This window comes from Hyperolius riggenbachi, chromosome 12 (genome assembly GCF_040937935.1).
Source record: "Hyperolius riggenbachi isolate aHypRig1 chromosome 12, aHypRig1.pri, whole genome shotgun sequence".
Lineage (NCBI taxonomy): Eukaryota > Metazoa > Chordata > Amphibia > Anura > Hyperoliidae > Hyperolius > Hyperolius riggenbachi.
In genome coordinates, this window is record NC_090657.1 from 81,054,028 (window position 1) to 81,081,705 (window position 27,678).

Genomic DNA, 27,678 nt, shown 5'->3' on the forward strand with positions numbered 1-27,678 from the left:
CTAGCCCTTCGGTAAGTCCTACTCTATCCCTTTGGTGAGTCCTACTCTATCCCTTCTCTTTTTCTGTTGGACTCTGTGATTGGTCGGAGACTATTGAAGTTTCTGTTTCTGTTGAGGTGTGTTATTTTGGAGTGATACATACCTGGGTGAATACGTAGATTACAAGCTCTGCAATATTACGACCTTATTTGACTAGCATTCTAGGATGTGTGGCTTCTAGCTGTTGCTATATCTATATATGTTTTTTAGTTATTTAGAAGTTGGGGCTAGAGACTTTGTAATAATATCATTGACATGATGACAGTGCATTAAAGTTTAAAGTGGACCTGAACTCTTGCACAGGACAGAAGGAAAACAGAGAAATGCACCCTGTGTGCATTCAGAGAATTTAGCCTAATTCCCACTCATCTGTGAATAATCACAACTGAAATTTGATCTCACAGCTGAGTCAGGTGGCTTCCTTGGCAGAGCAGCTAATTTGCAAACACAGGATGTTAACCCTGCTTCTGCGTCCATGAAGGCTGGAAGTAGACACATTTCAGATTTATTGCAGGTTTTGTATCAGCTGTAACAGACATTTTTTTCTTTAAAGGTTTTTATGCTGTTGCTTATCTTTTAGAGAAGAGCGGAAATTCAGAGTTCAGATCCGCTTTAATGAAGGAATGAGCATTTTCTTTTTTTTAATATTCTTAAGCACAAGCTTTAAAATAAGTAAATAAGGACTAAATAAACAAGAATTACGAAATAGGAACTCCACAATATTTATTTATTACTAAAAACAAATTATTGACAATGGATTAACATACTCCAGTCAGCTAATGTTTACAGCGAACCTATGAAACAGGCTATTGTGCTTTACACTGAGCCATTTTGCAGTAAAAGTAATCAACCCCTCACCAAGCCTTCCTTGTCCACTGTTTCCAATGTCGCTTTCCACAGGAGAACTAAAAATTAAGTCCATTTGATTTCAAATTCCTTTGCGAGCAGCAGATCAGACGTTTTTATCCTCAGATACTGGGGGAAATAAAACATGAACAACAATATTATCAGACTTCAAAGCAGATGTCTAAGCAATCAAGCATGATGCACACTGCTGGGCTAACCCCGTGCATTATTGGATAGCACATTTATTTATGTCATTTATTCTTGGGCGCTGCAGTAGTAGGGTAATTATTAGCTTGCTATTCTAATCGTTTCAAAGAAGAGTAAGAGTGTATAAAACCGAGTTAAAACTAATACAAGAGAAAAAAGGGGAGGTGGCTTACCTCAATAATAATAAAAATAATAAATTCATATATAAATAATGATTTTTTAATAAGCACAGGCAATGCGTTTCTTGGGTCTCGGCCCACTTCCTCAGGCCAAATAAAGTGCTGAAGGGTTTCAAAAGCTAGGTACATATATATGAATTTTATTTTATTAAGGTAAGCCACCTCCCCCTTTTTCTTTTTTTAAAACTCAATTTTATACACTCCTGGGTGCCTCTTACCCACTTTGTGCTTGTTTTCCTCCTTGTCAGGGCTAATTCTGGTCACTACATGGCTGATGCCACATATCAGGACCTTACTACTGTTTTTCAAAAGAGTGACCATCACCTCTCCACCATCTCCACCTGCTTCCTGTGGTTGGTTGCTCCCTAAGCAGTCTCCTTTTGTAAGTATTCATTTTACCTAATTTTCATTTTTGTATATTTTGTGATGTACTGCGCTATTTTGGCTCCAGTTGTCTCTGTGTTTTCTACTTAGGGTTAATTGCTCACCTTTCCACTAGAGAATGTGAGCGAACAGTCGCCCGCAAATCTCTATGTGGCCGTACTACATCTGGGTCGCTATGACCCGTAGTAGTACTCTGAGTTTGGCCGGTGGTGCGCGTCTTTGATTGCGTGCCTGTTGCCAGGCACTCTCTGCGCATGAGCGTGACATCAGTCATGACATCACGCACATGCGCAGAAAGTGCCCGGCAACAGGCGCACAATCAAGGTTGCGCACCGCTGGCCCAGCGCAGCCGTACTACTACGGGTCATAGCGACCCGGAAGTAGTACAGGGTGAGGGGTTCGCCAAAATGTCTACTTTCCACACAGTTCTAATATTGTGGACAGCTCTACCTTGTAACAGGAACAAATCATTTTTAGAAGTAATTCATAGCACTGTGCCTGTTTGTAGAAAACACCCAAAATATTTGGCAATAATGAATCAGCGTATCCATGCTGGTAGCCATTTTGGGCAATGTTCCTTGGCGGCTTCCTGGCAAATGGTCGCATATGTGGGCGAATCAAGGCAGAAAAGACATACCTTTTTATCCTGAAAGTATTTGTAATCCTGTGTGGGCTTTCCATTGACCAGGACCTCTTTTGGAACCGTTGGCACCCCAAACACACCCACTAACTTCAGCTTCAGGCTCTCTGCCTCTTTTTCTATTTTTTCTACTTTATTGGAGAGGATTTTCTATGAGATAAAGAGAGGAACCGGAAAAAAGATGTTACGTGTTTAATTGTAGTGTTACAAGGGCTCAGAACTCACTCAGAGCTGGAGTTCTGGAAAGGCCACTTAGGCCCCTTTTACACTTAATCAGTTGGTGTGCGTTAGTGTGCGTAAGTATGCGTTAGTGCGCGTTGGTATCCTTTTTTTTCCATAGCAGTGCATTGGGAAGAAGATTTCAGTTAAAACGCGTTAAGTGTAAAAGAGGCCATAGGAAAACATGGGCATTACTTTGAAAATCAGTTTTCTTTCAGTTATAACTGAGAGCAACTGATTAAGTGTAAAAGGGCCCTTAGGCCCGGGCTTTGGGCAGCTGCTGAACAATGGGACACCTGGACATGGAAGAGTTAGTTATATAGGCAACAGAAGACTACAAAAGGAAAATTCAGGATGCAAATGGTGTACAACATATGAAGTAAGGGAGCTGATGTCCAAGGGCGCTGTAGAGCTTTTAGACATAGAAGAGGGGGCTGCACATGGAATGGGAGGGGGGCTGCTGTACATTAAGGCTACTTTCACACCAAGACGTTGCATTTTAGGGGACGTTAAGGTCGCATAACGTGCCCCTAACGCAACGCATGGTGGTGGTGAAGTTGGACGTCAGATTGAGCTGCGTTATGCAGCTCTCAAAGCAGCCGCTCCAGCTTAGTGATAGGAAGTCCGGATCTTTTTAAGGATTCGGATCATTTGAATCGGATCATTGAAAAGATCCGGATCTTTGAACCGAATCATTTGAATCATTTTACTAGGGAAGCAGACTGGGCGAAATGACTAGCAGGACAGGACTTTCCCTGCCCTGTACATTCTGTATGTTCCTCTTTCTTCCAGACAGACATCCACTGTGAACCGAATCTTTCACTATGATTAACCCCATAATTCGACTCACAAAAAAGATCCGGATCAAATGAACGATTTGTTCATGATCCGGACAACACTACAGTCCCACCAGGAGTCTCCACAGTGCAGTGAATATTAATTAGCCATGTGGCTGGCAGCAGGAGGAGGAGGGGAGACCTCCTCCTCCAACATTACTGAGCATGTGCAAACAGTCTAACCTGGCTTAGCCCAGTATAACGTACAGCATGCAGCACTGTTTAAACGTGCTGCATTACAATGTAACGCAATGTGTGCACTGTGAACAGCACATTGATTTTACAGTGCTGTGAGTTAGGCTGCGTTACTGGCTGCTGTAACGTGGGACTTTAACGTCCCGCTGTGACACCAGCCTAAAGGGAAACAACAAGAAAGTTGGCCTAGGGGCAGAAAAAGTATAGATCTGGCCTTGTTACTCACAGAAGCTTTAATAATGCTGTAGCATTATTCTAAGGTTTGACTTACATTATTAACTGAAAACGTGATGAGGCTGTAATCTCCCTTCTCATACACATCTAAGCTGTCTCCATCATCCCAGTATAGGTCTCCTTTAGCATATCCCTCTTTTGTAAGCGCTACCAGAAGCAACATACCATTTTTACGCATCTGGGTTGTGGTCATAGCTGGTTCCTAAAGTAGGAATAAAGAAAGCAAAAGAAATTCAACATATGTGTTTATTCCTAATAGCATATGGTAACATCAGTAAGACATTGTATAAATAAACAGAGCTATAACAAAATGTGTAAATTTCACGCTTGGTAACAGAGCATGTGGCTGCTGGAATGCACAGCTTGATGCTCTCCCTCACCATGTGCAGTGCAGAGTTACATTTCCTAAATTCTGAGCATGCATGCATTCCACTACAGGGTTCTCTTCTGTGTATCGGCCTATACAGGGAGTGCAGAAATATTAGGCAAGTGGTATTTTTGAGGAATAAATTTATTATTGAACAACCATGTTCTCAGTGAACCCAAAAAAATTCATTAATATCAAAGCTGAATATTTTTGAAAGTAGTTTTTAGTTTGTTTTTAGTTTTAGCTATTTTAGGGGGATATCTGTGTGTGCAGGTGACTATTACTGTGCATAATTATTAGGCAACTTAACAAAAAACAAATATATACCCATTTCAATTATTTATTTTTACCAGTGAAACCAATAGAACATCTCAACATTCACAAATATACATTTCTGACATTCAAAAACAAAACAAAAACAAATCAGTGACCAATATAGCTACCTTTCTTTGCAAGGATACTCAAAAGCCTGCCATGCATGGATTCTGTCAGTGTTTTGATCTGTTCGCCATCAACATTGCGTGCAGCAGCAACCACAGCCTCCCAGACACTGTTCAGAGAGGTGTACTGTTTTCCCTCCTTGTAAATCACATTTTATGATGGACCACAGGTTCTCAATGGGGTTCAGATCAGGTGAACAAGGAGGCCATGTCATTAGTTTTTCTTCTTTTATACCCTTTCTTGCCAGCCACGATGTGGAGTACTTGGACGTGTGTGATGGAGCATTGTCCTGCATGAAAATCATGTTTTACTTGAAGGATGCAGACTTCTTACTGTACCACTGCTTGAAGAAGGTGTCTTCCAGAAACTGGCAGTAGGACTGGGAGTTGAGCTTGACTCCATCCTCAACCCCAAAAGGCCCCACAAGCTCATCTTTGATGATACCAGCCCAAACCAGTATTTCACCTCCACCTTGCTGGCGTCTGAGTCGGACTGGAGCTCTCTGGCCTTTACCAATCCAGCCACGGGCCCATCCATCTGGCCCATCAAGACTCACTCTCATTTCATCAGTCCATAAAACCTTAGAAAAATCAGTCTTGAGATATTTCTTGGCCCAGTCTTGACGTTTCAGCTTGTGTGTCTTGTTCAGTGGTGGTCGTCTTTCAACCTTTCTTATCTTGGCCATGTCTCTGAGTATTGCACACCTTGTGCTTTTGGACACTCCAGTGATGTTGCAGCTCTGAAATATGGCCAAACTGGTGGCAAGTGGCATCTTGGCAGCTGCACGCTTGACTTTTCTCAGTTCATGGGCAGTTATTTTACGCCTTGGGTTTTCCACGCGCTTCCCTGTTGACTATTTTGAATGAAACGCTTGATTGTTCGATGATCACGCTTCAGAAGCTTTGCAATTTTAAGAGTGCTGCATCCCTTTGCAAGATTCTCACTATTTTTGACTTTTCTGAGCCTGTCAGTCCTTCTTTTGACCCATTTTGCCAAAGGAAAGGAAGTTGCCTAATAATTGTGCACACCTGATATAGGGTGTTGATGTCATTAGACCACACCCCTTCTCATTACAGAGATGCACATCACCTAATATGCTTAATTGGTAGTAGGCTTTCGAGCCTATACAGCTTGGCGTAAGACAACATGCATACAGAGGATGATGTGGTCAAAATACTCATTTGCCTAATAATTCTGCACTCCCTGTAGATCTGCTTGTCTAAAGGGATAGAAGAAAGTCTCAATGAAAGTGCCCTACTCCTGCAGCTAGGGCTTGATTCACTAAGACAAATGCCACGCCTTATCAGAGTTAACACACCTTATCAGAGTCACATAGAGAGCGCTACAAACGTATTCCTGCCAATTGGCATTCACGAGAGCTCTACTCGTCCTGCCCTGAGCCCCTGCGGGTCCAATCACTTTAAAGGACATTATCCCCGCACTTTGATTGTCCCAATGGGCTGCCTGTCAGTTGACAGGAAACTTGACAGGCAGTCTATTGGGCCAATCCAAATGCGGGGATAATGCCCTTTAAAGTGATTGGACCTGCAGGGGCTCGTGGAGCTCTCGTCATTGCCAATTAGCAGGCATAAGTTTGTAGTGCTCACAATGCTACTCTGATAAGGTGTGCTAACTCTGATAAGGGATGCTATTTTTCTTAGTGAATCAAGCCCTTTATTTGCTATGATCTTTACATACAGAATCGTGTGATGAGTACAAAGCCTTTTCATACAGCCAGGATTTCCAGGGCTTGTCCATTGAATCCCTGAAATGTGTGATTTATGTGTTTTTTTTTTCATTTGTGATTAAAACAAAAATATATAATATGAGCTGATTGGCTAAAACCACAATGGGCAGAAATCCTAGGGCAATTCCCCATGATGCTGAACAAATTCCTGTCTGCACTATAACAGGGCTGGATTTACCATAAGGCACTGTAGGCACGTGGCTACAGGCGCCTGATGATGGAAAGGTGTCTCACTCCCCTCAACTAGTGCCTCTCTCCTTCCTTCCCTATGCAGAGTCCCAAGCAGAATGTAAATAAGAGCTTACTCACCCAGGTCTCGGCATTCCACTGACGAGATCTCCCTTCAGTCAGGGGTACATCTAGCTACTTAATATTGACTTATTAATACTTCTGGCTACCTAATACCAAGAGATCACCTGTAGTAGCCACCTATGATGGGCAAGGGAACTAAGGGAGAAGTGACAGCTGGGCCAGCCAGCAAATATGTGATCCGAACAGGTAGGTGTTTGTATGTTCATGGAGGGTACAGTCTAAGGTGCCAGGACATCTGAGTCTACAGGCTCCTGTTAGGGAAATCTGGGCCTGAATATATAAGAAAAAAGTATATGAAAGGAAGTTCTGTTGTGCAATCACACATTGTACATTTATTAGCCGCTCGTTAGTCGCCGCTTTGGCAAACAAAACCATTTTCTTACCTGTGCAGGTACAATATAGCCACCTCTGACATGGAAATTAATAACGTCCAAAGGAGCTGGTAGCATTTTCCATTCACCTTTACTTTCAAATCCTGCACCCTATAATATATTTAAGACACACGGTCTATTATAGAAAGAACATACTAGCAAAAAAATAATTATTATTATAAACTAGCATACATATTTAAATTAGTCAAGGTGAGTTTTGTGTTTTGGGACATATTTTCCCTTGCAGTGTGCTATGGATGGTGAATGAAATGCTAATATAGAAACCCTTCCTTAAAGGGAACCTAAACTGAGAAGGATATGGATTTATCCTTTTAAAATAATACCAGTTGCCTTACTCAGCCCCTCAAAAAGCATGCAGATCCGGTAGTCTGACTGAGGTCAGACTGGATTAGCTGCATGCAACCAAAGAGATTAGCAGGACTGCCAGGCAACTGGTATTGTTTAAAAGGAAACATCCATATCCCTCTCAGTTTAGGTTCCTTTTGAGGCTAGTTTTGAACTGACATATTGCATTGGACAATACAATTGTATGGCAAACACAAATGGACCCAATCCAATTCACTTTTTCTCCTAGGAGATCATTATTCATCTTCTATCTCAAATTACCTTTGCATTCTGCAATTGAAAAAGTACCAAAAAGTAGGTGAACAAGTGCCTACAAGTAAAAATTATTATTTGCGTGCTGGTGGCTTAAAGGGAATTTTATTTATAATGTGAAAATATCACCTTAAAGAAAACTTAGAGGATACATGAGGCAAATTCAACCAGTGTAGCTTTATTTACTGGAGGGCTTCTTCCACCCCCTAGGAGTCTCTGTGTCCCTCGCCGCAGTTGCAGTTCCGCTGTCACCCATTCTTTTGGTGTCTCTTCTGTAGTGGCTCCCATCCGGACTGGGCCGGTGGCTTCTGTGCATGCGTGGGTGCATGCAGGCGTGAGTTGTGCTCCCGTGGCTAGGGGCATTCTGTGCAGGTACAGTGCTACTGGGGGCTGGAGGAAACCCCAGGTAAGTAAAGCTCTCATTTGATCCACAAGAAAAAAGCAAAATAGCGTGCACCTTCCGTCTCTTTGTGCAAATTTATTTGCATGTGGTGACAATGTATTTCTCATCAGGCATAAACAGCGTTTCATTTCAATTCCACATAAAAGTAGAGGTGATGCCAGACTTCTCTTAAGTGTCCAGCGAATGCAGGGTGACTGGTGCAGGAGGTGGGTGTTGGGCTGAGAGCGGTGGGGCGATGGCCGTTTCGCGTCTGACTGACGCTTGGTCACACGAACCACTGTAATCGGGAAACTGACTATTCCGGTCTAAAACGGAGACAAGCCCCGCCCCTTCCGGAAGGGTCACTTCCTGTAAACAAGGACTGGTTGCCCCGGAGATGGGGACGCTCCACGGCATCTGAGAGGTTGTATTAGGCCTGCTTTGGTCACCTGGTAGCTGGTGTAAACAAACGGCATAGGACGTGAGCAATCTCATTCATCCTATCTCCTCATCCGCCGTCCGTGCAGCACTTACATGAATACATTGTTTTGCATTGTATCCATGCACGAAAAAAGCGCCGCATCAAGTCTGCAGAGGACTCCCTGGCGAACGCTCCTATGCCGTAGGGCGTCACACATCCACAAGGCAAGTGTGACAATGTGATTAAAGTGACAGTGCTTTAAAAAAAACGTTGTTGCTGTAAAAGCTGAATGATAGCCATCAATACTATATTAGTTGGCATCTAGTTGCGGTGAGTTGGTGCAGGTAGTTGTGGTATATATTTTCCCTGCCATGGTGGCGGTCATCTTGCCAAATTTATGTAATATGATGTCAAGCATGATTCTGTTATGAGTCATGCAGATGCGGTGAGAACTATTCCGCATTTGGTGAGGTACACAGGAAATTTTACTGTTTCACCTGCTAGGTAGAGATGGCCCGAACGGTTCGCCCGCAAACGGTTCCAGGCAAACTTTGGGTGGTTCGCGTTCACCAGCGAATGCGAACTATTGCGGAAGTTCGGTTCGCCCCCATAATGCTCCATTAAGGTCAACTTTGACCCTCTACATCACAGTCAGCAAACACATTATCGCCAATCACACTACACTCACTCCTGGAGCCCCACCCCCACTTATAAAAAGGCAAGGTTCTCCAGTTCTCCAGCTGTTGTACTCACTTGTCTGCCTACAGTAATTAGTTAAGGGACAGCTGCTGACAGACTCTGCTAGGGAGACCTTAGTTAGGCTCTTGTAGGCTTTTTAGCTTGCTCCTGGCTGATTGTTATTCCTTATATAGCACCCCACAACAGCTCCCTCCTCCCTTCCTTCCTTCCTCTTCCTCAGCCAGAGGAGGGTCTTGTCTTCCAGGGAATTGTAGGATTTCAAAAGCCAGCTCACATACATTGGCCGGGAATCAAACCCAGGTCTAGTGCTTGGTAGGCAGCTCTCCTCACCACTATACCACCACCAACACTACATGCTGAAGCCAGCCTAGAAAGTACCATTGTGATATATCCAAGAGAAAAATGAACTTGCTTAGGGATTTGTAGGATGTCAAAAGCCAACTCACATACATTGGCCAACCATGTCTCTGTCCAGGTTTTAGACTGTTTGAAACATCTTTTCCATCATTTTTCTGGCCACCATAATTTTTTCTAAATATCTAAGTTCGCCTCTTCATTGAAGTCTATTGCGGTAGGTTCGCGAACCGAAAATCGGAGGTTCGAGCCATCTCTACTTCTAGGTGCGGAGTTAAAGTTCTCCCTCAGCTGACTGGATGGCCTCCATGCGATGACTAAAGAAAATATAGCTTTGTATGTGTTATTTTAGGACAATCTATTGTAGGTTTCAGCCTCTTACTAGATGCCAACTAATATAGTATTGATGGCTATCCCTCAGCTTTTGCAGCAACAAAGCTTTTTTCTTGTGGATAAAATCATTGCTGTGAGTTTCCTCTGTGTTGAAGCAGTGCACACGTTTGGATGACAATTTGACAGACACAGCCTTGGAATTGCAGGGAGATGGAATGACTTTCACCAGTGTATTCATTTTTTTGCTCACTTGTAATTTATTGGGATGTGCCACACACTTAGGCCTCTTTCACACCAAGACGTTGTGTTTTAGGGGACGTTAAGGTCGCATAACATGCCCCTAATGCAACGCTTGGTGGTGTTGAAGTTGGACGTCAGATTGAGCCGCGTTATGCGGCTCTTGGTGCACCGTTTACTCCTATCCTGGGAAGTCTGGATCTTTTCAATGATTCGGATGATTTGAATCGGATCATTGAAAAGATCCGGATCTTTGAACCGAATCTTTGAATCATTTTACTAGGGAAGCTGGTAGCAGGGGTGCAGCAGAGTGAGAGGTGCAGGAGAATGAAGGCACATTGAGGGTGCTAATGGGGAAGAGAGAGATGCAGCAGGAAGATTGTGCTTGTGCACAGAAGCTGCAGTTCCTGTTTCTTCCAGACATCCACTGTGAACCGAATCCTTCATTGTGATGATCCGGATGATTTGACTCACAAAAAAGATCCGGATCAAAGATCCGAATCGTTTATGATCTGGACGATACTACAGTGCAGTGAATAATAATTAGCCATGTGGCTAGGAACAATAGCGGACTCTCCCCTTACTGAGCATGTGCAAACAGTCTAACGCAGCTAAAACCACCTATAACGCAGAGCATGCTGCACTTTCTTTGAACGTCCAGCGTTACACTGTAACGCAGCGTGGGCACTGTGAACAGCCCATTATTTGCCTCCTTCCATTCCGCCCACTGTGGCTGTATTGGTTGAGCGGTGCACGTGATATGCGTACGTCACGCGATCACGTGATCTCCGCATTGCTCACTATAAAACTTGGCGTCTTACGCCATTATCGCTACAGGAGTCCCCCTTGCTCTTGATAAAGCGGCGTTGTTGCCGCGGAACCGGTGGAGACATCCGCCAGGGGCTCTCTCTCCTCTCTGCTGCCTGTTTATGCGCCCATCCGGATAAGTATATTGCCTCATCATTACTGTGTCAGCCTTATAGCATGCAGTATCATAGTCACAGCAATTGAGTGTTACTATATCACTGATTTATGCACTTTTTTGATTCCTTATTCCTTCATCATACTGCATCTTATTTTTGTTTTGCATCATATTGATGGGTTTTGTCATGCACTGTGTGTTCACTATAGACCTTGCTCAGGGTCCTTTGTACTTGTTCTAGCTATATACTGAACCCGGGTTCAATTACTGGGGGTAGCTCTGCATTGAGCACCTCACAGTATTATTTTGCTGATATAATTGCTCATTATTTACCATTGGGTGCCCATTATATTACTTACTGAATATTGTATTCATGATATGAAGATTACAGGCAGCATGATTTCTTTTTAACTGTTTTTAATCATGGTTCTATAATGATTTATTAATCGATATAAATAAATTGTTACCTTTTTGAATACTATAACGTGTGTGGTGCTGTGTTAAAGGGACTTTTTTCTCCTTCTTGTTGCAGAAATTACTTTTTGCTGTCACTTACACTGTATTTATGTAAATTAGGAGACCAAAAAACATATCCTCAATGGTGCGCCACTACACCAATTATTCACCAGTATAAATACAAGGATAGATGCATGAAAAATCATTTGAAGAGACCAAAAACATTTTTTAAAGAGGAGTTTAAATATTTAATATATCAAAACGTACAAAAAATTGATTCACAAATCTTCAACGAGATTCATCTTTAGAAACAACATCCCATAAAAAGGTGCAAGAAATCACATAATCAGATCAATTGTTTAGTAAGGCGACAACGTCGACTTGTTTCAGGTAGACCCTTCTTCAGACCTTTGCAAACAATTGTGCACATCTGCAATGCATTGAGAACAAAAGATGGAACAGTAACTATCTGGACAACAACTAAACCAGGAGTCACCACCTGCACTGTATATTGAATGACAAATGGAACAGCATCTGGACAACAACTAAGCCAGGAATCACCACTTCCAATATAGACAAACGCCGCACACAGGCAGGGCGGACCAGGGGAAGATGGCATCTTCTTCCCCATAGACTAACATTGCCTTAGCGATGGTCTGCGGTAGAGAAGCCGCACCGTGCCAGTGTGAAAGGGCACTAAATGTTTTACAGATAACCTTCCAAATGCACAGGTAAGATTGTCAGTGTCTCAGCAATGTGGATTAACTACCTCTATGGATAGATATAACATTTTTACTATTGGTGAGACTTCATGGCAGGCTTGGAAAGTGCTTTTCTATAGGTAGCGTATCTGTCAAGCACAGAGAACTCACCCAGACTGGATCATACCACATCCCAGAAGGAAAATAACCCTTTACTTCAGTTTTCCCCTTCTCCAAAACTGGGGTTATCAAAATAGCCTCTCCCCACATAAACTGACGGTCAATTGTCCATGTATTTTCATCATGAGGGAACCTAGATAGGATATAAGGGTTAAGTCACTAATGCACACTGACAAGTACAAACTAATAATCTGGTAACATCAAATGAACTCACTCTAGAAATGGGGCTCGAATCACAGTTTCACCCGAAGTGTGGGATTTATGGAATAAAGTGTACAAATAGGGTAGCAGCATATAGCGCCTTACTGTAGCTTTTCTCATTGCTTCCTGGGCAATTTTGCTGAAAACATATGGCTCCTGTGACTAAAAGTAGAGAAAATGGTTAGGAGATATCTCATTAGTACTTGTATTTAAAGTTTGGTAAGAAATTTAAAGAGAACTGAGGTGGGCATTTTTGTAAAAAAAAAAAAAAAACATGATCCGGAGGAGCTAGCCGGATCAGGTATCCTCAATTACTACCGCTCTCCACTGCTCCTGTGGCCAGAAATCCTTTAGTTTCACTTTCAGTGACCCCCTGTTCACAACGCTGCAGCTCTGCTCTATGGCCTGAATTCACTAAGCTTATCTCCTGTCTTTAATAACTCTTCTGAGCTGTTTCTACAGTTATCACTATGGTGATAACTGTAGAAACAGCTCAGAAGAGTTATTAAAGACAGGAGATAAGCTTAGTGAATTGAGGCGTGTCTTGATACAGAGCAGAGTGCAAGGAGGCGGGGGAGCACTGGTGGAGAGGGAGAGCTGCCCAATGAGAGCTGGGGAAGAGGGGTTAGCAATGCCCCAAGTGGGCATTTTGCAGGAGTGTCTCTCCTGCAAGGGGCGCCCCTTCCCCTCGATATTGCCGACAAGCTGCAGGTCGGTAATTTGTGGGGGAGACAGCGTGGCGCAGGGGGGCAGAAAGGGATGCATAGGGGACACAGAGGCATGTCGTGGACCAGGGAACATGGCTCTGTGTCCATCTCCTCCCCCCCCCAGCCTCGGGTACAACCTCGGGTCAGGTATAGTAACAATGGAGAAGTGGAGGAATGCTGTACTGTGGGATGGATTGAGTACTAGGCAAAATCCTAGAGGCACCAGTCTGCTGTGTGACAGCTGTCACAGGTTCGCAAGGTCATGCTCACCATTCTGGAGCTGTGCTGATTTTACCAACCCCTCGGAACAAAGGGAGCCGGATAGATGGGCTAGATGGGCAGTCCTATCTAGCCCTTCCCAATCCAGCTCTGTGCTTCAAGGGCTGTAAATTAATATCAACAAATAGTGAGCACCGGGGGCATGTTAGACAGGAGGAGGGGAAGGAGGCTAGCCATGGAATGGAGACAGCCAGCAGTTTGACCAACCAGCATTTGTGTTAAGATTTGTGAGTTTATTGGAGGGCAGAGTTTAGGGTGCCAGAATTCTGTGCGATAGGCTTCTGGGATCCGGCCCTGGCTGTACTCACCACACTAACCTGTGTTACTCTCAAAATAACAAATGGAGAGCGAGAACTGGTGTATGTCAAATTCAGTAACAAAAGCATTTTTTTTTTCAAATAAAATGGCGGTGCAGAAATAGCCTCTAACAATGGACAGTGGATTTTTTTGCAGGGTTACATAGTTACATTACATTACACAGTTACATAGTTACATAGGTTGGTTAAAAAAAAACATCCGTCCATGAAGTCCAACCAGAAAATAATAATAATAAATAAATAAAGTCCCAGTTGCTCCAGGGGAAGTAAAAAACCTTACAAGGCCTGGGTCAATTAGCCTTAAAAGGGAAATATTCATTCCCAACTCCAGATGGCAGTCTGTTAAATCCCTGGAAACTCTTCTGGGAATTACCTAAGAATTATAGCCCTGGATGACCTTGAATCTAAGGAAATGGGATAAGTGCGCAAGTTGTTATGAGACTTTTCTGTTCAGCCTTGAAAGAATATAATGTCTTTCCCCTCAACATTACAACATATGTCGTGTGCATTGCCCAAAGGCCCAAAAATATTTGATGAGGCTATTGTACAAGTGGTCACTGGTCACTTCATAAAGCAAACCCTGTTTATAATTTGAGGGCAGAAACTATAAATTCAGAGCAATTACCAGAGATGGAGTAACAACAGATCAACTTACTTACTTCAGATGTTGAATGTAGCAGATCATACAGTAAGTAGTATCAAGCCCAACGCCCCCTTTCCCGGCACCTGCCAGGGGATTACGCCCTGACTAGAAGGATAGATGCATGTGATATGTAAATAACCCTCCACCAACTTAGACCTCTTTAAACTAACCTACCCCTGATTCGTCTTCTGTTATACTGTACATAGTAAAACACAAACATCCTATATAATAATGCCCCTGACCCTGTGTCCCTGTGTCCGGGCATGGAGCTGTGGGTGGGCTCTGGGCAGCGGTCATGGATGTGCACCGGGCGTGTGCTCGGGTCACAGTTATGCATATGTTGTGGAGGGGGTGGGTGGGTCATGACCACATGCAGGGCACATGGCTGAGGGCAGAGCGTGCCAGTTGCCAAGTGCTCGTTAAGAAATGGGTGGGCTTTTTGACTAATACATGTTAAATATTATATTATAATATATGTTAAATATTATATATACTGTATATATTATGATTTCTGTTCAGAAGTAAGCTTTCCATTTAGCTACCTAAAATGTCCAACAATTACTAGTTATTAGTTATTAATCTTTGCCTGGCATAAACTCTCACCCTTGACTCCTGAGTGTTGTGGTTTCTCATAAACGGATAAAATGCTCCCAGTTGGCTCCAGCGTACACAAAGCTCTTCAGTGGCATCGCCCACAAACCCGCAGAGATCTGCCCCCACTAGAGGAATGCCATACATATTTAACAGCATAGTATCTGGTGGGGGAGAAAAAAAAGAAAGGTAACATGATTGTTTATACGTTAAATTAAGCCAGAGTAAACAGATGGCAATATTCACTCCCCGTGGAGTAACTAAAGAGCTTGTACAAGTTTTACATGAGGCCCCAAGCACTCTATTGATATGGAGCCCCAAAACCAGCCAAAGGCTTCTGCAGTGTCAGAGAGGTGTATTTAGAGAAGGGGAACAGTTTGTTAAGGATTAACACTATGCAATGCACATATTGAGGTGTTCATTACCAGCATTGCACCAATGAAGAGCTAATAAGATGGATAAAAGAGGGCTGGTCCAAGGGCCCTGTTGCGGTCGCAACCTCTGCATCCTCTATTGCTATGCTACGGTTCACTCCTGATCTAATAAACAATCCAATCAAATCAGGGGCGTAACAATAGGGGATGCAACCCCTGCACCCATGGGGGGCCCCTCTAGGGCCTTCTCAGGGCCATCTTCTGGGAGCCGGAGGGGTCGCAACATGAGGGGAGAGCATTGGACATCGGCGGGGGGCAGTCCTCCCCTCCTTCACCTCAGGCTCTCCTCTCTGCGCTCCCCTCCAGCATCTATCACTGGCAGCAGGAGGCGGGCAGGTATACATACCTTCCTGCGTTCCACCGTCGAGGTTCCTCTAAGTGTCTGACGCTACTTTCTGTTTAAACAGGAAGTAGCGTGAAGCACTTAGAGATCGGAGACCTCTGTGGTGGATGGAGGTATGTGTCCAGCCTGCTGCCCGCCGCCTGCTGCCCCGCCGCCTGCTGCCAGTGATATATGCTGGAGGGGAGTGCAGAGTGGAGAGCCTGAGGTGAGGGGGGGGGACTGTCTCCCCCCCCCCCTCCCGCTGATGTCCAATGCTCTCCCCTCATGTTGGGACCCCTCCGGCCCCCCAAAAACGGCCCTGAGCAGGCCCGGATTTTTGCAGAGGAGCCCGATGACTTCAAGTTACGCCCCTGAATCAAATGACTGTATGGAGAACTAGAAGTAAATCGAAACTCCAAGAAATCCAGACCAACCAATAAACAACAGTTTTTTTAGCAACTGTATTGTCTGGTCCATGTCATTCAGATGTATGGAAAAGTAACAGAAAACCTTTGAATACTTGCTGGGAACACAATAAATCTAATGGAAGAACAATTGTAGATGTGCGTACATTTACTGTATTTGGCATTCCCATCTAATGGAAATTAATTGGAATGATTAATTGCCATAGGCTGGCCAGGGACCTTCCCATGTGTGCTAGACCTTTTTCCTTCCAACATAAATAGAACATAAATACATAGAGTGGCGTGGCAAATCCTGGTAAATCACTGAAGAGGAGGCGAGTGACGTTGGCACAGAACTAGCCACAATTGTAGCTCACTTTTACACACAGAAATGGATTTCATTGTTCAAGATGTTCACTCTGAATACAACAGGTTTCACCCTTGAGACATCTTCGGGGGTATTTATAATACTGGGAGATACATTACTGTATGTAAAAAGGTGCTACAATTGTGGCAGGTTCTGTGCTTTGGGACAGGCAACGTGAATATCTTTTATCGTTTTATTATATGAACTGTTTGAATAGACGCCAGTGCTAAACCTGTTATACAACCTAAGCTTGTATGCTTATGGTGCCGAGTTTGTCTTAGCAGAGGCTGACTGCAGGCTTTAGAGAAAACTGCGCAACAAGCTGCATAGGAAAGGTGAACTGCCTTTGTTTTGGGAAGACCGTTTTTTGTCTCAATTAGAAGCTTTTGGAATTATTAACCATCTATGGATGCACTGAAGTTTTTATAAGTTATACATGCCTTGTTAGTCTAGGATAATGCCAGACATACAATCTTTTTAATAGACTAAACATCAGATTTGCTTAAAAAAAACTGAATATACTGAAAATCTATTAAAATGATGGCCCTCTTGCTTGATATTTGAATGTTTTAATGGTTAAAACAGTGATCAGTGATTTAAAAGGTGCATTGGGGAGGGACAAGGTGGTAATTTATTGTTATCAGGTAGATAATGATCACTTACCACATTTGTACGTTTAAGTTATGCCTGGCCTGCCGTTAGCAGAAAAAGAAAGCGGGTGAGTGTGTCGAAGCAGGTTATTTTGGCGAGCTCCCTTCCCCGCGCTGTGCCTAACCTAGTTGGAGCCATGTCCATGTGTTATTATGGCCACGCAGCAGTGTACTTCGGATTCCAGCGATCACCAGACCCCAAATTAGTTCCAAATTCTCCCTCCTAGTTGGTACGACTTGGAGGGAGAATAATATGCACGTGGCCTGGAATTTAAGTGGCAGCTGTCATTTGGCTCACCCTGCGCCAAAGTGATCGGGCGAGGCTAATCCATGTACGCGAGTGCGGGGGTGAGTATGGGGGTGAGTGTCCAATCTGTGAGCTAAATTCCAGGATTCTGGGAATTAAACTTTCAATAACCATGCATACTAAAAGCAAGGGTGACTTACCAGGTATTGAATAAAACAGCTGGTCCCAAGTGCTCTCTACATCTCCTGTCCAGTGTCCAGCATAGACGCCAAGAGTGGGATAATTTGATCGAGAGATCACAAATGGCCGTTTCCCTCGGATTTTCACCATAGCGCTGAGAAAAAACATGGCGATTGATAATCAGCAAAATATTACTATAATATAATTTTCTGCTAATAAAACACGCTGACTCTTACAGTTTATAAACAGTTCATTAATTTTTTTATGCAGCTGTTTCTCCTTAAAGGCTCACTATTGATATTCAAAAATTAAAATTTTAAAATTGATGACATTTCAAAATGACTTAGGGATTTAAAATGTATGTGGTCAGTGCCTATTAAAAACAAGTGTAACAAAGAAACTATTTTGCTTTAACGGTTTACTCATCTTAATATAACTCCCTTTCCCACCTCCTCCTCCTATACTTGATTCATCCAATGGCTTCCCAGCTCATAAAGAAAAAAATTAAGATTATTTTTTAAATAGTATAAAAATGTTATAGTGAACTGTGCTGTTTAATTTATGTAAAAAAAAAACGAACTGGGCATCATAAAATTATATAATAATGTCAATGTGTTGTAACATTGACGTCTGATGAACTTAGAGAGATACTAACTAAATAAAGAGCATTTTTCTTTTTCTCTTTAAACGTATAATATGGCAAACCTTTTCAGTTTGTATAGCCCTGCCTGTAGTGGCACAATTGGCAAAGCTGTTTACAGTCGCTGCCAGCTACGGGTCAGAAAGAGGTATGCAGGAGATCATCACAGAGAGAGAGGATCCCACAGGTTGAATCAGGCAAGCGCCGCACAGCTAAATAGACTGGGAAGCATTCCGCATGTCTGACGTTGCTATAGCAATGTGTCTCTGGCGAACTTAGCAACAGTCACATTTTTAACAGGCACCAACAACATAGATTTAAATTCCCTGAATAGTAATAGTACATTACTTTCGCTATGATGCCCATTTAAAACATCAAGAATTTGAAAAATCTATTTAATAATTGTTTAAGTAGAATGGAAATTAGTCATGCAAATCTTCATGGCTTTGGTCAATCTGTACAACCAGACTTAAAGAGTAACTGTCGGACATAAAATCAAACATTAATTCATTGTTTTTATCTGGTAAACAAGTAATAAGGATGGTAACCAGGCAATCCAAAAGTTAAAAATCGTATTTTTCTTCTCCGTAAAACATCATTCCTCAGTTTTCCTGGCTCTTATTTGGTACCCTGTGTGCTGCACAAAGGAAGTTGCAGGGCATGTTGGGTTTTCTTTTTTTTTTTTTACTTTACTTTCCCCTCAGACTTAAGTAATGCAGCCTGATTGTCTGAAGCCTCTTTCCCTTCTGTTTTCTCCTCCCACACTTTTGTTCCTCTCTGATTGGCCAATATTTCTCAATGCACTTTCTACTGCAGAGCTGGGTGGGAGTGTCTGAAGACTGGGAGGGAGCGGGCAATGATACACAAACAGAGTAAGGCCCCGTTCACATTACAAATGCGGATGGCCACGCATGCGGAACGCAACGCATGCGAACGCACGCCATCCGCGTTTGTGTGCGTTGCGTGGCTGATCCCATCACTGAAAAGTGAATGGGAGAGCCACGCGTTTTTACAAAAAATGCGTGCAGCATGCGTTCCCGGACCGCACAGGTCCGGAACGCATGCAGTGTGAACATCAGACATTGCACTCTATGCAATGTCTGATGTCGTGCGTGTCGGGCACCTGCACGCGTTTCCAAAACGCGGCTGGAAACGCGTGCAGTGTGAACGGGGCCTAAGGGAGGAAATAATGTCAGGATTGGCTTCAAGATAGACACAGACTCTACTGTATTTCATTTTAAACGATGTAGATTGCCTGGCTGTCTTGCTGAGGTTCTGTCTCTAATATCCTTAACCATATACCCTGAACAAGCATTCACATCAGGTGTTTCTGACTGAAGTCTGACCGGATTAGTATTATGCTTGTTTCACGTGTTTGTGATTCAGACACTACTGCCGTCAAAGAGATCAGGTGGATAGCCAGGCAACAGGCATTGTTTAAAAAGAAATAAATATGGAATCCTCCATATCCCTCTCAGTTCAGGTGTTCACTAAACCTACAGAGCCGTGGAAACCTACTTGCACGATGCTATTTCGGTGTACGTATAAACGGCGGTAAATAGTGGCTATAATTGGCTATAAGACGTAAGTAGCGGCTATAAACCTCAGGCACTTCTGGGTGTCCAAATTATCATTTGGAACCACTAATCGTGGCCTTTAACATTGCCGCCTATGGTGGTAACATTTTTAATGGGGTACCTTCTGGCGCCTTTATTACCTACTTCGAGTTAATTGGCTTCCCTCTATATTACCACTATAATATGGCAGGAATATTTTAATATGGTAGAGACATTAGAGTGAATTGTAATCCCCTTTAAGGAACAGTTAGTGGCATAAATGATTTAGTGTACTCTGTAAAGTGCTGCAGAAAATTGTCTGTACTATATGAATGCAGAAAATGAATATAAATCTAACGCTTACTCATGAGTAGCTATTGCCTCAAAGAGTCCATGCATATTATGAAGATTGTAGTGCGTGGAGAGGTGCTGGTGGCTGGAAGCACATATGGTTGTATCACGTAATACTCCTCCAACAACATCTGTTACAGAGAACAATACAGTAAAAAAGAGAATTTAAAACAGAGGTAGATGAAAGCAGCACAGGTTCTTATCACCACTGTTTGGGATATATATATATATATATATATATATATATATATATATATATATATATATATATATATATATATATATATATATACTATACCCCTGGCAAATTTTAATTCAAAGGGGTTCTGTAGCGCTTTCTAAAAACCAAAACTGTAACTTACCTGGGACTTCTACCGGCATCCTTCCAGTGCAAGATGCACTATAATTTTTTTTCTAGGTCGCTGTCGCTTGCAATAGTTTGTAAAGCTCAGAAAGAACTGAAATATTTTGGATGAGACGAGTCCATCTCCTCATGGGAGATTCTCTGTGTTTTCTTTGTTAAAAGCACTTACTAAACAGCAGTTGCACAGTCCAACTGCCAAAATAGTGAGTAAGCAAGTAGAGAGGCTGGCAGGCATGCTTCTATAGATCCTTTGCAGAGAGTCCTTTATAAAGAATTAAGAAAATACTGAGAAACCCCCATGAGAAGAGGGACTAGTCCATAACTTGTCCAATCTCTCAGATTTTAAATGCTTACTGTAAGGGACAGAAACATATGAACATTTTAATTCATAGTGCATTTTACTCTGGGAGAAATGTACTTTTCATACACATGTATTTTAAATGTTATTATTTTATTTTAATGGCCGTTAAAATGAAACATGGAAAGTGAGAAGGTTTTTCATACCTTTTTTCTAGAGTACCTCCAATGATTATGCATCATATAGACTGGAACTGCTCAGAAAATGTATCCCCACACTGCTAATTAGGGATGCTCATTTGAATTTCGCGGAATTGAAATGTTCACATTTCCGATCCGAAATTGGCATTTATGATCGGAACTCGTAAAACGGAACTCCGAAATCAGATTTCGGTGGAAATACTGCATTACCACAACTCAGTAATTTTAGACCATTCACAGATCTCGGAAGCATTGGACCAATTAGAGAATGCAGGAACAACTTGGAGGTATTTGGCCAATCAGAGAATGCAAAAAATGACAATAAAAAAAGGTACTCCTCGGAACTCGGAAAATGGAAATGGGATTTCGTCAGAAATACTGCATTACAGCAACTCGCTAATTTTGGACCAATCACAGATCCCAGAAGCATTGGACCAATCAGAGAATGCAGAAACAATTCAGAAGTATTTGGCCAACCAGAGAATGCAAAAAATGACCAAAACAAGGCTACTCGTAAATGAATCAGAAATTTGAGGAGTCAATCATTGGCATTAGTGGAAATTGGAATTTCCAAGGAATCGGAAATCGCCATTCCCGACCATCCCTACTCCTAATGTATAGCCGTCGTTAGCCGAGATCCTTTACTCGGTTTCCACATTGTCACGATTCAGCTGCATAGTATAATATGGATAATAGAACATTACTGATGCTAGCACTATTTACATCACCAGGCACCCAATTGAACAGGCACCTATTAAATACCCACTCAGTGCTTGACACTTGCAAAGGTAACACTTACTTGGCACATATGGAGGGTTTTCGAGACTGTCATTCGGACAGCCATCCAATGATCCATGAACATTATTAGCCGGCTCATTCATATCCTGTATTAAAAGGTATAGGTAATAGAAAAATGTATTTGTATCAAATGCTTTGGACAGTGGAACAAGTACAACATCATTAAATTAGCCAATGCTACTTAGTGAAAATGTATAAAAATATATTTTGAAGGGGCACTGGAAAAACATTAAAGCGGATCCGAGATGAAAAACTAACTATAACAAGTAACTTGTCTATATATCTTATGTACAGTTTAGATAGTTTAAACAGCAAATCTGTCTGCATACTGCTTTAATAGTGATAATATGATTATTTCTTCCTGTGATACAATGAAAGCCGCCATGTTGTTTGTAAACATTACACAGAGGCAGTGCCATCAGCACTCAGACTCAAAAAACCTAATCCTTCCTCCCCTCTGCCTCTGAAATCTCTGGCTAGTAACACCTCCCCCTCCTCCTGCCCAGACTGAGCTCCCATGAGCCCTTGCTACTGCCTTGGCTCTCTGAAAACTGTGGGTGGGGCTTATTTAGTTTATAGGGAATTAGAGTATTTAAACAAAAACAAAAAAGTATTTGGCTTGAGGAATGCCCTATAAACAATAGGAAAGGAACACAATTATGCAATGAGTAAAAGTTCATCTCGGATCCACTTTAAGTCACTTGGGTGTTCAATAAAATATACTAAGTTGCTTCTCGTCTTTTCCTTGTACTTTATCAGAGGAACTTCAGCCGCAAGGGTGTTCATTCAGTGATATTGGCTAATGCCTGGTACACATGATGCAATTTCCCATTAGCGAAGCGAATTGATTTTTTTAGATCAGTACTGCACAAATTAACCCCATTCTTGCACAGGAGCAGATTGGACATGGTGGAAATCATAGATTTGACCCATCAATCTGATGTGAAAGATTGCTGCATTACGATTATTTTCTGGTGAAACATTGCTGCATTACGATTATTTTCTGGTGAAAGATTGCCACATTACGATTATTATTTTCTGGTGAAACATTGCTACATTATGATTATTTTCTGGTGAAACATTGCTGCATTAAGATTATTTTCTAGTGAAACATTGATGCATTACAATTATTTTCATGGGGGGGAGGGGGGGGGAGGCACTGCTACAGGTTCTCGCACCCGGAAGGACACAATGGCTAGCGGCAACCCTCATTGTCCATCCGACAGCCAGGCAGCCGATCAGCAGTTGCAAATTCTAACTGACAAAATAGTGTGCAGGTGAGTAGGGAGGCTGGCTGGCTGGTATCTTACTATTTTGGCAGTGAAACTGCTGTTCAGGAAATGCTGTTGAAAACAAATAAAACCCAGAGAATCCCCCATGAGGAGATGGACTGGCCCAAAACCTGTTGGCTCTGTAAGATTTTAACTGCCTACTTTTTTCACGATAGTGGTCCTTTAATTAAACAACCTCAAAAGATTACCTATGCATACATCAATATCTATATATCAGTTTCTTATATCTATAAATCTGTTTATCATATCTGTAAATTAGCTTTAAACCTGGAGATTTATCAATTTCAGTGAAACCTGTGTTTTTAATGTTTATAAATAAAATATACTGTATATTATAAAATATTTATAAAAATTATTCATTTTTTAATCAACTTACAATCCAAGCCCCATCAAAGGGCACTTTGTCATGAAAACTCTTGAAATTCTCATACCACCATTTATGAGCTTCAGGGTTACTGAAATCAATAAACACTGTGTGACCAGGCCAGACCTGAGGAAGAGAAGCAGAGAGCAGTGTTATGACAAACAGGATACAACTAGGGTATTCATATTCCGACAGAGTTTAAAGGGACTCCGAGCAGTGCAGAAACTATGGAAAGATGCACATCATTTTAAAGCTCTCTTTCTCCTCTTTCCAATGATATATAAACCGCCACCCTACGCCTTTTAGTTTTCGCTATTTTCGCGATTGAAATTGCCGCGGCCGCGAATTCGATCGCGAAAATAGAGAAAACTAAAAGGCGTAGGGCAACGATTTAGGTGTCGTCAGAAAGAGGAGAAAGAGAGCTTTAAAATGATATCCATCAAGCCATAGTTATATTGTATTACACAGGGCGACTTTTTGTCAAAGTCAGCAGCTGCATTCAGCAGAATGGAGCTGCTGACACTGGAGAAAGTGTCGCCCTGTGTAATACAATATAACTATGGCTTGATGGATATCATTTTAAAGCTCTCTTTCTCCTCTTTCTGACGACACCTAAATCGTCGCCCTACACCTTTTAGTTTTCTCTATTTTCGCGATCGCAATCGTGGCCGCGGCAATTTCAATCGCGAAAATATCGAAAACTAAAAGACGTAGGGTGGTGGTTTATATATCATTGGAAAGAAGAGAAAGAGAGCTTTAAAATGATATGCATCTTTCCATAGTTTCTGCACTGCTCGGAGTCCCTTTAACCACTTCCCCGCCACAAGTTATTTCCGCTTAAAAACACCAGCAATTTTCACATCACACTAACCCCATAAATTCACCAATAACTTTATTGCTCCTTATCACACCAAAATGATCTATACATAGTTTTGTCGCGGGACAAACTAGGCTTTCTTTGGGTGGTACTTTTTGCTAAGAATGGTTTTATGTTATATTCATTTTAAAGGGAATAATAATTAAAACATAATAATATTTTTAATTTTTTTTTCCCTTTTCAGTCATTATAGTTTTAAAGTAAAATGTGAGACTAGATACAGTGGGATGCGAAAGTTTGGGCAACCTTGTTAATTGTCATATTTTTTATCGTAACCACCAACAATTTATACAGTAAATTATAAGTTAAATATATCATATAGGAGGCACACATTGTGATATTTGAGAAGTGAAATGAAGTTTATTGCATTTACAGAAAGTGCACAATAACTGTTTAAACAAAATTAGGCAGGTGCATACATTTGGAAACCACAAAAAAGAAATGAAATCAATATTTAGTAGATTCTCCTGTTGCAGAAATTACAGCCTCTAAACACTTCCTGTAGGTTCCAATGAGAGTCTGTATTCTGGTTGAAGGCATTTTGGACCATTCCTCTTTACAAAACATCTCTAGTTCATTCCGGTTTTTGGGCTTCCGAGCATGGATAGCTCTCTTTAACTCACACCACAGATTTTCAATGATATTCAGGTCTGGGACTGAGATGGCCATTCCAGAACATTGTACTTGTTCCTTTGCATGAATGCCTTAGTGGATTTTGAGCAGTGATTAGGAGCATTGACTTGTTGAAAGATCCAGCCCCGGCACAGCTTCAGCTTTGTCAATGATTCCTGGGCATTGGTCTCCAGAATCTGCTGATACTGAGGTGAATCCATGCAGCCCTCAACTTTGACAAGATTCCCAGTCCCTGCACTGGCCACACAGCCCCACAGCATGATGGAACCACCACCATATTTTACTGTAGGTAGCAGGTGTGTTTCTTGAAATGCTGTGTTGTTTTTCCTCCATGCATATAACTCCCTTGTTATGCCCAAATAACTCAATTTTAGTTTCATCAGTCCACAGCACCTTACTCCAAAATGAAGCTGGCTTGTCCAAATGTGCTTTAGCACAGGGGTCCCCAACCACCGGGCCACGGCCCACAGACGGTCCGTTGGCAGGTTTGCACCGGGCCGCGGCAGGTCTGGCCTCTCGCCCCCCACCCCACGGCTGCTGCTCCTGTTACCTTATGAGCGAGTGGCCGCTTCCTTTCTTATATTCCCCCAGGCGCCGCTCTCCTCTTATCAGCATCTCCTATTACAGCAGCGCGTCTTGCGGCTGCTGTAAGGAGGGAAAGAGGCAGAGCAGCGGCTTCCTGTAGCGGCGATCGCCATTACCACGGGAACCGCTGTCTTTCCTTTCCTCCTTACAGCAGCCCCAAGATGCGCTGCTGTAATAGGAGATGCTGATAAGAGGAGAGTGGCGCCTGGGGGACTATAAGAAAGATAAGGTAACAGGGGCGGCAACCGCGGGGGGGAGGTGGGGCACTACCTACTTACCTACCTATCCATACTAGGGCGCTATACTGGGCACTATACTAGCTACACACTGGGCACTATACTAGCCATAGTGGGGAACTATACTAGCCCTACTGGGGCACTATACTAGCTATACTGGGGCACTATACTAGCTATACTGGGCACTATACTAGCTATACTGGGGCACTATACTAGCTATACTGGGCACTATACTAGCCATACTGGGCACTATACTAGCTATACTGGGCACTATACTAGCCAAACTGGGCACTATACTAGCTATACTGGGGCACTATACTAGCTATACTGGGCACTATACTAGCTATACTGGGGCACTATACTAGCTATACTGGGGTACTATACTAGCCATACTGGGGCACTATACTAGCTATACTGGGGCACTATACTAGCCATACTGGGCACTATTCTAGCTATACTGGACACTATACTAGCCAAACTGGGCACTATACTAGCTATACTGGGGCACTATACTAGCTATACTGGGCACTATACTAGCTATACTGGGCACTATACTAGCCATACTGGTGCACTATACTAGCTATACTGGGGCACTATACTGGCCCTACTGGGGCACTATACTAGCTATACTGGGCACTATACTAGCTATACTGGGCACTATACTAACCATACTGGGCACTATACTTGCACACAATAAGTATTATATTGAATGTTATCTGTTTTCACAAAAGATACACTTTTTTGACAAGAATTTGAATGCAACTGATTCAGCCATAAATCAATGTTAGCAGTGCCAAGTTTTTCACTCTGTCTTGTTGTTGTTGCAATATACGGCCTTTTCTCAGAGCACACCAACAGACTGCCCACCGCTATCTGAGTTGTCCTCTCCACGTGTGTTTATTTCCGTGTGCCAACCCACTACTCTTGTTTTTTAATTAATTGTATAATTGACGCCATGTGTGCATGTGGGGAGGTGCGCATAGGCTTACTGTACCTCCTGCGGTCCAGTGTCTGCCTCCATTCATCTAAAAAAGCTCCCAGTACAAAGCAGTGGTCAACGAGGTCGGCGCAGCTGCAGTATGTCCGCGGGAGTACGCGCACACTCCCGTGGGAAAACGTAGCCGGCATGTGTTCCCTCTTACCCGGACATACTGCGCGCTCATTTAAATTGTAAGTGGTTTACAATTACAAGAGTGTCCTTTATCTTTCCACACATATTAAATGTAACATCTTCCACTGCCTGATATTGGGTGATCGTGTCCTTCCTGGAAGAATTTAATTGCTAGGATATCAATCTGGAAAGGGATAGTGACTGATGTGCTGATGACCTTGTAATATGGGTCGCTAGTGGTAAGAGTCAACTGTTTTTTTGGTAACAGGACACCTCTCCTATAGCATCCAAGAACATGGTGGTGTTGAAAGAACTGCGCCCAGTTGCATGATATGACGCTAATCTAGTCAGACCTCAGTCAGAGCACCCGGTCTACATCCTTGTGCAGACAGAGTCTGTGGCCTAAAGAACAGCCAGGCGGTCAGCATTATTTAAAAGAAAATCTATTTGGTATCCTCCATATCCTTCTCACTTTAGGTATGCTGTAATTAAAGTTTGCTACAGATTTAGAATTAACTCACCGTAATAGAAAGAGATCCTAGAAAGTAGAATGTACAGTACCTTGCCCACAAGGGGTTTGCCAGTAGAATTAGTAACATAAATCCCTCTCCGCAATCCATCTTCATAGGGTGGGTAACTTCCAGTTGGACTGCTAGTTCCAATGGCTGGCTCCTGAAGAAGGATTAAAGGATTAAAGCGCAGGTCTAATTA

At 42.5% G+C, this 27,678-nt stretch overlaps 1 protein-coding gene across 2 annotated transcripts in view; it reads right to left on the reverse strand.

Moving 5' to 3' along the window:
* Nucleotides 1-745: 745 nt before the first annotated feature.
* Nucleotides 746-27,678, reverse strand: part of LOC137540726 (lysosomal alpha-glucosidase-like) — a 74,369-nt gene continuing 47,436 nt past the window's right edge. For both annotated transcript variants that reach the window (XM_068261858.1, XM_068261859.1), the window contains exons 9-20: nt 27,529-27,639; nt 23,538-23,651; nt 21,871-21,955; nt 20,223-20,340; nt 17,683-17,816; nt 15,071-15,222; nt 12,535-12,683; nt 12,312-12,453; nt 7,030-7,128; nt 3,817-3,981; nt 2,293-2,445; nt 746-1,014 (exon numbers count right to left, since the gene is read on the reverse strand). In XM_068261858.1, coding sequence (XP_068117959.1) covers nt 952-1,014; nt 2,293-2,445; nt 3,817-3,981; nt 7,030-7,128; nt 12,312-12,453; nt 12,535-12,683; nt 15,071-15,222; nt 17,683-17,816; nt 20,223-20,340; nt 21,871-21,955; nt 23,538-23,651; nt 27,529-27,639 — 1,485 coding nt within the window. In that variant the 3' untranslated portion in view covers nt 746-951. The remainder of the gene's footprint in view (nt 1,015-2,292; nt 2,446-3,816; nt 3,982-7,029; nt 7,129-12,311; nt 12,454-12,534; nt 12,684-15,070; nt 15,223-17,682; nt 17,817-20,222; nt 20,341-21,870; nt 21,956-23,537; nt 23,652-27,528; nt 27,640-27,678) is intronic.